We start from the raw sequence: 12,418 nt of genomic DNA, 5'->3' as shown, positions 1-12,418 counted from the left end.
TCTCATCATCTCAGACCCTCTTGCGAAATACTGCCTGATTACACTTCCAGCGCAAACTACTGAAACAGACCTTTCCGAAAACCTTGTCTTACCAGAAGATTTTTTAACCTTAGTTATAAAAGTGATAACTGATATTAAAATTCAGTTCAGAAGCTCAAGCAAGAACAATTCGTTAAAAGCCATTGATGAAATACCAAAAAAACGATTAGATAGTAAACAGAAATATTTAGTTTTGGCAACATTAGAGTCTATTCATTTCCCATAAAATATTGAACCCTTTTTGAAAATTAACAAAATGCAAGATGTTTACGAACATAGAAACAAGACAGACTATCAACAACACTCATTAAATGATTTGATAATATAATCCGGAACTACTGAAAAGATAACGCAATGAATCATAACTTCACGAACACGTGTATAGATGTCCATTGATAAATTAATATAGATATTGTGTTATCAAACATGGCGTTATGTAATTATTTATTATCTTCCGTTAATGAATCGACCTTTATCTTTGTAATCAAGTGATTTCTCTCAGCTGACGTGTCGGGGAATTTGCCCCCCTCCAAGCTAAATTTAAAATTTACTTGCGACAATTTTGTATGTTTGTATGTTTGGAAGGATGTTTGTTACTCAATCATGGCAAAACTACTGTATAGATTTTGATAAAACTTGACAGAGTTGTAGTTTATGCACAATAATAAAACGTAAGGTAAAGAAATGTAGTGGAAATGCATACACGCCGAGACTAAATGTAAAACTTTAGATCGATGTTTTTAGGTAATTACTAACGCCAAAATGACGGACGGAAATAATTTAGATAGAATTTGTCATACAGATAACTAGCCCAGATTAGCATATTGGATCAACGAGAATTTACACCAAGTAACCAGTAGAAGCTAGTGACTAATAAGTGCAAGAGTTTCTGCGCTTGGAAATCACAAAATTACTGAACAGATTTTGATAAAATTTGTTACCCGAGAATGCAAGAATACTTTTTGGACAGAAAATCTTTTGAAGTGGACGAAGTCATAGGTAGGAGCTAGTCAAAAGTAAGCCTTAAGAAAACGGGTGTAAAAAGTTTATTTATAACCTAAAGATCTTATCATGTCGATTGGGGTAATCCCCGTGTAATATTGCTGAATAATAATGAATTTAAAAATTGCTATCTTCATTTACATAAGATTATTATTACATTTTATTATTGGCAAAGTAAACAAATCAAAGTCCAAGTCCACTTGAAAATCGCTAATGTAATAGGTACACTTTTACGGCAGAACCTTTTTAGAAATTTAACAATAAGACTAAATAAAATCATTTAATCAATTCCTGAACAAGGAAAACAAATTAAGGGTATTAATAATCTTCCGAAATCTTTCGGAAACCTAAGAACATACAGAGCATTTACTCTATAAACTAGTTTTCAATACTTCTTTAGTTTAAACCATTACATTAAAACAGTTTCAAGACAATAAGAAATCATATAAAGCCTTCAGGCGCTCAGGAAACAATAAAATGACGAGCGGCACCGATATTGGAACTTTTTCTCGGAAAAATGTTTTTTGCTGCACCAAGCGATCGTGGTATAAGAAACTTTTTATATTGCTTTCGTGTTATTGATTCGAATAAAATGTTGAGTGCTTCTGCATTTACACGGTATAGTTTTTTGTAAAGTAGAACTTGTTGGATTTCATGAGTATTTTTATTTCAAACCGTAAAAACACGAGTGCATTGAAATTACAAATTCCGTGCATTTTTGATGTTTGTAATTTTGATATATCTTGGTAGGTATAGGAAGGTGAGCAGTGATTGGCGAGTGTTCTTATATTGGTCGAAGGTTCGAACCCGTGCCGACACATTAAAGACATTCCGAAGGTATTTGTGTATTATTAACTGCACGTTTGGCGCAGTGGTTTAAGCGGTCACCTCGCCGCAACAACCGTAGCGCCGCGTGTGGTGGATTCGAATCCCACCCGGGACAAATCTTTGTGTGATGAGCACGACTATTTGTTCTGAGCCTGGATGTTAATGTATGTATATAAGTATGTATTTAGAATTCTATAAGTATGTTTATCAGTTATTTGGTTACCATAGTAAAAGCTCTGCTTAGTTTGGAATCAAATGACCGTGTGTGAGTTGTCCAATAATATTTATTTATTTATTAATAATAACACTAACGAAAACGAAAACACACTCTGTTCTAATGTTTAAGAAAAACATTATTTAGGTCAAAGTCACTAACCTGCACTTGGCCAGGGTAATGTTACCTCGTATCTCTTTCGGAAGTAAACCCAGCAGTAAGACAGTCATGAGTAAAAAAAGACAAGGTACTACTGATATAAACATAATCCCTTCCTTGGCAGTCGGGTTCTTCAAGCACCAGATATCTTTCATTTTCAAACAGCTCTTTTCGACTCTCCCAAAAATTAATTCGTGGCATTTCGTCACAAATAAAACAGCCCAATAATCACGCTCTTGAAAGATTATAGTAGTAAGAAGTAATAATCGTTTGAACTCTCTGAACGTAGGCCTCATAAACTTAGACCTTCATTATTATGATCTGATTGTAATGCCAGCCACATCACAGTTTACTAAATGAAGCTCCGTTATTATAAAACTTCCTGAATACATAAATAAAGATAATGCTGTATTAATTTCATTGTTTTTTGGGCTATATTAAAATATTTTCATATCCTTTTATGTGATACCTACTTGGTTATTTAGTTTACTACATTTTTTATAGTAGGTATTATGTGCCGTGTTTGTATAAAATTTTCTTGGTGATTGAGAACCGAGACTTCTAGTTTTATCCACAACTAAATTATAGGAGGTAGAAAAAGGTGTCACAGCCAATTCATGACCAATTCGGTGGGGGCGCTACCACACCATTCAGATTTCCATTCACCCACGGTCACCCATCTATGGAATAACCGCGTCCCGGGTCGCTTATCCCACAGACCGCTTTGGTCAGGTCGCTGCAGTACCCCCAGATTTGCATTCACCCATGATCACCCATCTATGGAATAACCGCGTCCAGGGTTGCTTAACCCACAGATCGTTAACCAACCAGTGAGTGCAACTGGCTATGAGGGCCTTAAATACACAAAATATGCAAATTTCCCATTTAAACTGGAATTTCATTAATGAATAAGATTCCTTTCTTATCGTATTAACTCAAGAAACCCGTCAATTATCTCCAATGCATGATTAATTTTTATCAATCAGATTTGAAATGATAAACATGAGCTGTTGAATAATATAAGTCTCGAATCATCACTTGAGATTCAGAAGTTGGAACACAATGCTCACTGCTTTGAGAAAACAAATTTTTATTTCACTGCTAGGTAAGGCTAAAATATTTTACCATACAAAAAATCTTGTTCATATAAGGATTTATGGCCTTCTTTTACGGAAGGAAATTCGAGTCCAGCTGAAAGCCAGAAAAAAAAATATCAGTGTTAAAATGTTTTTATAAAAGGATTGTTTTCATTTTTATCGAGGACCAAGTAATGGTACAAAATGCTCAGATGAAATGTGATGATTGAAAAGTCTTGATCTTCAATTCATTGTCTCCGTCTTAAAAAGTGTGACACCTCTCTACCTCTTAACCTCCTTAACACCGGAAGTCTAAAATAGTTAAATGTGAGTAATATTTAAAGTATACATAAGTATATTTGTTATTTCCAGCATACATAGGACAGACCACGGTAGGCGTATCGTTAGCATGGAGTGCCCCAGTTCTTCCGAAGCTGCAAGACTTGGAGCTGACGCCGTTACCTGATGTAATCACCGAGGCGCAGGCTTCATGGGTGGCCTCTCTTGTTTATATTGGAGTTATATTGGGTAAGTGGAAGTAATAAGTAAAATACCAAGGTTCTGAACTAGATGCAAGTTGAATAATTAATATATTTTTGACGATGTGCCCACGATACCACTGTGTCGGAGGAGGTCGTGGGTTCGATTCCCACGCGGAGCAATTATTTGTGCGATCCACAAATAATTGTTTCGGGTCTGGTTGTGCTTTGCGTCCGTTGTTTGTAAAAGTCCCCACGACACAAGAGCAATTCTTAGTGCGTGAGTAGTCCTTTTAAAAACAAAGATTTTTCTTGAGTGTCCTCGTCAAAAAAATATATTTTTTCAAGAAGTTTAGTGTTACGTGCATAGTGAAATAAAACTAAAATTTTGCGGTTCATCTTTTGTTGGTCGTATCGGTCTACTGACCCACCAGATCATAAGTATGGTTTAATTACTAATCTGTGTATTATGCAATACCAGTACCAGACACCCTTGGTCAGTAAAAATACATTTAAACTTTATAGCGTCCAGTTGAAATTACCGACATATACAATGATAAATATTTGTATGTTTTAAAACTCATTGTACTTCGCATTATGATCCTTCCGTCTCAGTAACATTATAATATTAAAGTTGTAAATGTAAAGCAGTAGCCTTTTAGGAATCTTATGAAAATATCGTTTCTTCCAGGTCCATACATCGGTAGTTTCATATCGAACAGCAAAGGTCGACGACCTGCCCTCCTGGTCGGCGGGATACTCACAGCGTTAGGCTTCATAATCATGGCTTTCGCTCATCATCTCGCCGTCATATTTGCAGCCAGGATCGTGATGGGTCTCGGCAGTGGACTGTTACATCTCATGAATCTCGTGTACCTTGGGGAAATTGCGTAAGTTGATAATTTATTTACTTGGGTTGCTAAATGACTAGAGCTTGCTTATAATAGTACAAACCTATTTCAGTGTGAAATAGAAGTGTTCAAGAAGAATGACCTCTCCTTAATGCTGAATCTTCCAAATATCCACTTTCCTGATTGAAATGTAATGGACAAACAGACAAACAAACATACTTTCACATTTAGTATGGAAATAATGATGATCTTGATAATTGACGATGGCCCAGAGTACTTTACTCCAAATTTTAGTCAATCAAACGTCAATTGACGCCGATATACGCCATCGTCTAGTTTGTAGCGCGATTCTGCACAGTCGGTATTATCGAGTATTGAAAGTTTGACATTTAGAATGTACTGCCAAATAGTTCCTACGACGCCCGTTAGAGGCGCTGATTAGATTTTCGTACAAAATTTCTCGATAGCTAGAGCCGGATGTCGGTAGTCAATAGTGGTAGAGAATCGCGCTACTGATTCTAGGGTCTTCCAGTACATAGCTGCAATGTTGTTTACTGTCAGGAAATTCCTAATACCAGTATCATAGTGATAATAGATTATATCTCTAGCTTTAGATATCGAGGACATAGATATAATTAATGATGATTAACGTTTTTAAGAGTATTATAATGTTTATATGCGATATCTATTCCTATATTTAAGTTGTACATCTGGGGCGATATTTTGGTTATGTAAATCTTTTAGACGATCAATACGAATTCCGGTTTAGATAACGCTTTAAATGCGTCGCAAAAAACTTTGTTTCATTGTAGTTCTTATTTTTGTCGAATAATTGCGTTTGTTTATCGCCAACACTACTTCTAGATACGACTTTTGAAATGGGTGATTTCGGACTTTTGACTATCAACAACCTCGCTGACAATCTCATCAGCGCCCCCTAGCGTTTTTCACAGGAAATATATTATCGTTAATTTTAAATGTCAGACGCTCGCTAGTCAATAATCACGAATCTAGACAAATGCGTGGAAGGACTGTTTTATACTGAGAATATTATTTATTTATTTATTATCAGCCCATATTGTCCCACTGCAGAGCAAAGGCCTCCCTTCCCTCTTTCCATCTATCTCTTTCTAAAGCTATTTGATGCTAATCTTTAGTATGAGAGTCCAGACGAGAATAACAGTTAGGGAAATTTTATACCTGGATGACTGAAAAGAAAACTTCTCAATATCCCAGGGGACTACTAAGAATAATCTGTTCTTAAGCTTCTCTTCTCAATTTCAGGTCTACAAACATCAGAGGTATTCTCCTCACTTTGACCGCATGTTTCACTCCATTTGGCACATTTCTCATCTACGCCGCAGCACCTTTCATGTCCTTCCAAGGGTCGTGCTGGCTGGGATTTGCTATATCAGTAGCTTATATATTTGGCACATTCTTCATGCCTGAGAGCCCGCTATTTTTGGTGTTAAATGGTAGGTACATTTTTTTCTTATATATTGGTCAGATTAGAGAAAAAATTGTTCTCACACAAATAGTTTAGAGAAAATAGTTTTCTCTACCATTGCGATGGGAAAGACATGGGTTCAATTCCCATACTGAACAAAAATATCTAAGATATACAAATAATTGTTTTGGGTTTGGTTGTGCTTTGAAAGTATGTAAAGCTCCAAGGGATACAAGAGCAAGGATGAAATATAAGATTTTTTTTAAACGATTATAAATACATTTTCTTTTTAGTACATTCATAATATGAAGCCTGTTATACCCGAAGGTGTAGACGGAGGCGTAGTACACCCACATTTTGCCATTAACCATCTTAGTCCCATCTTATTCTTTTCAGTAATTGTAACAAAATGTTATTTTCAGACCAAGAAGACATCGCAAAAGACAGCCTCATATCTCTCGGCAGAGTTGATGAAATAAACAACGTATTAGCAGCCGGGAAAGACATAACAACAACATCAAACATACAAGATTGGCTTGAAATATTCACTATCAAATCTAATAGAAGAGCCATTTCTATAACACTACCTTTAGGTGTTCTACAACAGATGAGTGGAGTCATAACTGTAGTTTTCTTTGCGACTACAATATTTGAAATAGCTGGGTCGTCTATACAGCCTCATATAGCTACTATTATAATTGGTTTGACGCAGTTTTTGGCTAGTACGATTACGCCGTGGTTTATTGAACGAGTTGGAAGGAGATCTCTTTTGATTTTTTCTACGCTGTTTGTCTCTTTGAGTTTGGTAAGTAGTTAATCTATTGATAGTTATAACTGTAATTTTTGAAACTGGTAGGTGCTACTTCCATAACAACTTCTACTATTATAATAATATGTCAGACTTTCAAAGCCTGGGAAAAAGATTTATTCAACAAAAACGTTATTCTCTGCTGACTACCTCTGAGGCGCTTTCGGTTGTGTATTCGTCTGCGCAGCAATCTCGAGCAGGAATCTTTTTTGTTGCTGCATTGTTTTACTAGTTATAGTAAAAATAGTTATATTGTTGTTTCAGGCCGTACTTGGAGTCTACTTCTTATTAGATCGTCTTGATCACGCATCTTTACCTAACATTGGCTGGTTGCCGCTCCTCTCATTGATAACATGCTTCTTAGCATTTGATCTTGGTAAGTAAACCGTTACCAGACGTTAAAATCAACCAATCTATACTAATCTATATACTAATATTATAAAGCTGAAGAGTTTGTTTGTTTGATTGTTTGTTTGTTTGTTTGTTTGTTGGTTTGAACGCGCTAATCTCAAGAACTACTGGTCCGATTTGAAAAATTCTTTCAGTGTTAGATAGTCCATTTATCGAGGAAGGCTATATACAGGGTCTTCTCATAATAGCTGGTAATATTTTGGGAGGTGATACTGCCCATGAATCTGATCACGAATCCGAAAAAAAAAATTTTTTTTGGACAACTAACTTTTTTGCTTTTCTGTAGTGTGAGTGAGCGCTCATACACGAACACATAGAAGCGCTCGTCGTTACACGGCCGCCGCTTCGATGTGTGCGACCGCGACCGAGCGCTGTCAGCTGACGCCGCGAGGGGCGGGGACCGCGCACGGGACGTTCTGTCTTAGTAACAATAATAAATACAAACTGATACTGATTTCCCATAATACTTTCAGTCTTGGATTGGCTAGCAACTACGTGATTAACGTAACTATGCCATTTAAGCTATTGTTAAATTACTAACCTACAGAACGTAGCGTATCGCGAGAGTTTGAATACAGTTGCATCGAACATAGGATTACCATCCCACATTACATACACATAAATTGACGAAATCATAACTACGAATCTCAATTACCTACTGTTAACGGCTGATTACCGAACGACAATACACAAATGATTGATGAATGATGAAATCAAACAAATCAAAAGGGTTACATTACTTACCTAAATAGCGTACGGCGTATCGCCAGAGATTCGTTACAGATGCGTCAAACAAACAACCATGCGACACTACGCACAAACTCACAGAATAAAAAAAAAGTACGAAAATCGTCTAGCTACTGATAACAGCTGACTCAATTTACTGACTGACACTCACGTATCGGGATTAAGCACTTGGTTTTACGACACCACCAACACGCACAATAAATTCTTACCAACTGGTTAATTTAAATAATACTACCTATTTTTTAAAATCAAAACATGGCATATTAAATCATGCCGACAAAGGGCGAAATTCAACAGCATAAACACCGACAAAGAGAGCCGATCGTTTGGCGGCGTCGCGCGGTGCGCTTTGTAGTTGTCTTGTCGTGCCGCGCTAGTGATGTTTGTTTCTATTGCTTACATTCTAATGTGGAAATATCGGTAAAAATGCATTACTTTATTATCAATACAGTAGAAACCAACTGAATGTATTATTTGTACCTACCTAAGATTATCTTTAACATTTACACGCTGCACGCAGGCCAAGAGGACACAGATTTATTGTTGTAATAATACTAGGTATGAATCATAATCGAAAAAAAAAACTTAAAAAATATTCGAGGATATCGATACTGAACCAACGTTTGCTATTTGTTATCTTTATTAAAATAGAAATAATATCTTCTCATTCAATGTTAGTCTCTAGATAGTTTGATTTGAAGTTATTAAGGAAAAATAAATATCAATATTAAATGTAATTAAGTTTTTGGGTCCATCCCTAACTGCCTATTTATTTTATTTTGCTTCATACGTATGTCACAACTTAGTACCTATTAAGGATCGCTTTCGTTCGGACGTCCGCGCGTCCGGTGGAAGTTTGTCAATGCGTGAGCTTGTTATTACTGTTATTTCCAAAACCTTTCTGAACTGTGATTTGTTATTGTCGCGCGTGATCATGAGCGTGCGCGGTGTGATACGGTAATTGGTGAATGAACCATGTTTTTGTTTATTTTTGTTAATAATTCGTGTGTTCGTGAAAGTGAATCAGAACGAGGAAGCAAAAAGTGTCGTAAAACGTTAGAAAGATAAAATTAGGTATGTAGTGTCTGATGCCCGTGCGTAATTAATTGTTATCAGTGCGTAAATAAGATTCGCAGTTATGCTTTCTGTAATTTAGATTTAAGTGTTACACGTTGTGTAGGTAAGTAATTTAACAATTACTTTAATAAGACAGTTACGTTAATCACGTAGCCAATTCAAGACTGAAAGTATTATGGGAAATCAGTATCAGTTTGTATTTATTATTGTTACTAAGACAGAACGTCCCGTGCGCGGTCCCCGCACCTCGCGGCGTCAGCTGACAGCGCTCGGTCGCGGTCGCACACATCGAAGCGGCGGCCGTGTAACGACGAGCGCTTCTATGTGTTCGTGTATGAGCGCTCACTCACACTACAGAAAAGCAAAAAAATAAGTTGTCCAAAAAACTTTTTTTTTTCGGATTCGTGATCAGATTTATGGGCAGTATTACCTCCCAAAATATTACCAGCTATTATGAGAAGACCCTATATATATCATCACACTACGACCAATAGGAGCAGAGTACCAGTAAAAAATGTTACAAAAACGGGTAAAATTTTGACCCATTCTCTCTTCTGACGCAAGCGAAGTTGCGCGGGTCAGCTTATGCTGATATATATCGCTGTCACAGAGTCATGTATTTATTAAAGCTTCCTTTTTTTAACGATACTAGAAATCTTTATTAGCGAAAATTTGTCAATGCCATGTGGAAACATAACCACTTACAAGTTCATATCTTTAAAAACAATAAAGAATAATGTCCCAAAAGACTTCTCTTTTTCGCAATCCAGAATCAGTACCTGTGAGCAGGACAGTAAAGGAGCTCAAAATACTATCTGAAAAAAAGACAGCATTAAAGTTGAAAATTTCCTAAGCATATAAATAAATTTAACCCATTAATGTCCCACTGCTGGGCAAGGGTCTCCTCCCGTAATGAGGGAGGGGTTAGGCCTTGAGTCCATAAATCTTTCTTAAATACGTCATCAATGTTTCAGGTTTCGGCATCATCCCCGGTACTCTCTGCGGCGAGATGTTCAGGGCTAACGTGAGAAGTACAGGCACCGCTCTCTCAGGAACCGTGTCCAGTAGCGTTGGTTTCATCATCGTCACTACCTTCGGCTACATGCTGCCCGTCATTGGAGCTGATTCTTGCTTCTTTATTTACGCATTTATATCAGCTCTTGCGTGTGTTTTTTCGATATTTTTCGTCCCTGAGACTAGGGGTAAAAGTTTAATTGAAATTCAGGATATGTTGAGTAAATAATGGCAGAGAATTTTAGCGATTTTTTATTATATATTGGTCCTATTATGATGAAGTATGAGGACGAAACGTGTTAAATGATGATTGAGATAGCTGCAACGCTGCTATTATTGCAATAAATGTTGCTGTAGATTTGATTCCTATGGAATATTTATCAGATTTTCTCATTGTTATGGTGAGCTGTAGAAAAAAGAATGATTATGGATCGTTTGCCCAAAAATAAACGAAGATAAATTATTTAATGGTTATTATTGGCTATGCTTAAGTAAACTAATTCTGTTTAAGATTGAATTTTACTATGAAGAGAATACACGAGGAAAAAATTCAATGATCAATTAATGTACTACTATTTTCTATTTGTATACGTATGTCTTTATTCTATATTAATTTGATAAGAATGTAAAAGAAGTATAGTAATAAATGATCTTATAGAACTGAACATTTGTAGTATAATTTTATCATTTTTTAAAGCTATCTTAATAATTAAATTAAATTGCTTTTGTTCCGGTTGGGTACATCAGAAAATGAAAAAAGTCTGCACTGTGTAAAATGCAAATTTATAAACTGGCTGCTTTAATTCTTACTTGTTTTTCTCTAAAGAACTATAGTGAGAATTTTCAATACATACATGAGTTTTATTTCAAGGTGTGTTTACGCAAAAATCGCGCTAAAACTCAAGTAAAAATACTAGGTATTCATTAAAATAGCACACCCCAATAGTTTTGTGGCTCACAATGATTTGGCGTATTGTGATTGTACCACCAACACGAATGCACTACAACCATATTATACAAACGATGTACATTGCCGCTTTTGTATGATTGTTGTTGAAAATACGTGATAGAGAAAATGAAATGTATTGTGAAAAGTATGTTTGTGTCGTGTGAATTTTTATCGCGTAGTGTATGTTTTGTATAATTTTTAATATATTCGCTCCTTTGTTGAAATACTGAAAGGCTTCGTATTGGAGTTTGTATTGTGAAGAGAAACAATCATTTTCTAGTGTACTTGAAAAAGAAAAATAGTAAAAGTGTGATTCGAAAAACAGGTGTTTGACTTTGTGCACTTGAAATACTTACGATCTTATTTGAAATAAAGAATTGTATATATTTTTATCTTGAAGACTTACTAGTCTTACTCCTAAACTTACGAATAATGAAAAATGTATAAAAGTATATACTATGTACTCACATAGATAGTTTTAAAAAAACATTATGGCGTAATCGAACCAGGTAATATAGTGGTTAAAGGTAGTCATAACATCGTGACCTTGTTTTAAAGTCTTGGATTCTGTTTTTAGACAGAGCAAGCAGTTTCATGTACCACTTATATGTGTAAATTTTTTTGTAAAATTTTGTAATAAATTATTTTCAGACATACATACATACATACATAGCTGTCTGGTGCGATCTTTACACAGATAAGAATCGAACGTGCCGTTCTTTGGTCTCTGCCTACCCCTTTAAAAATATAGGCGAATAGGCGTGATTTTATGTATAGTATATATGCTGTCGACCCCAGGCTCTTTCATCTGCCAAAACTGCGGTCGCGGCCGCATAGGTCTTTTAAGCCACAAAAGAAGATGTTACTTTGTAACAAATATTCCTCTGTCTGACGCCACCTGAATCATCTGCAATAGATGGACACAGGCCAATGATGATGATATATGCTGTAAAGGCAGTTAAGAAAAAGGTTTCATAACTACCTTTAAATAAAAGATACCTTAAAATAAATATGTAATAGTCAATCAAAAGGCTTCAATGACGGTAGGTTTATAAAAATAACAATATAAAAGTCATCAATTATCGTTTGACATCATTGTGTGAACGATGAAAGGGAAACGCACTTAGTTCGCGCTCCATGAAAAACTGATCTTTATGATCGTTACAAAAATATTATTTTTTGAGCGTCCGCAGTTCTGTACAATTTCAATAATAATATACGAGTATATATGGCGTTCATGTGCAGTTATTTAAATTAAGTTTCTTTTGTAAAATTTTGGTAACACTGCAATTAAGTATTTTCTATAAGTTTTGATCT

At 35.7% G+C, this 12,418-nt stretch overlaps 1 protein-coding gene across 1 annotated transcript; it reads left to right on the top strand.

The window, feature by feature from the left end:
* Positions 1 to 3,294: 3,294 nt before the first annotated feature.
* LOC142983621 (facilitated trehalose transporter Tret1-like) lies at positions 3,295 to 10,817 on the top strand. The gene is made up of 7 exons (XM_076130599.1): positions 3,295 to 3,347; positions 3,691 to 3,846; positions 4,489 to 4,687; positions 5,933 to 6,123; positions 6,518 to 6,900; positions 7,168 to 7,279; positions 10,113 to 10,817. Exons 1-7 carry the CDS (start codon positions 3,305 to 3,307, stop codon positions 10,379 to 10,381), a joined length of 1,353 nt encoding a protein of 450 aa, XP_075986714.1. The 5' UTR covers positions 3,295 to 3,304; the 3' UTR covers positions 10,382 to 10,817.
* The last annotated feature ends 1,601 nt before the right edge of the window (positions 10,818 to 12,418 follow it).

Source organism: Anticarsia gemmatalis, chromosome 24 (genome assembly GCF_050436995.1).
Source record: "Anticarsia gemmatalis isolate Benzon Research Colony breed Stoneville strain chromosome 24, ilAntGemm2 primary, whole genome shotgun sequence".
In the NCBI taxonomy this organism is placed as follows: Eukaryota; Metazoa; Arthropoda; class Insecta; order Lepidoptera; family Erebidae; genus Anticarsia; species Anticarsia gemmatalis.
The sequence above is the reverse complement of the archived record's forward strand: the minus strand, read 5'-3'. Positions and strand labels throughout refer to the sequence as shown.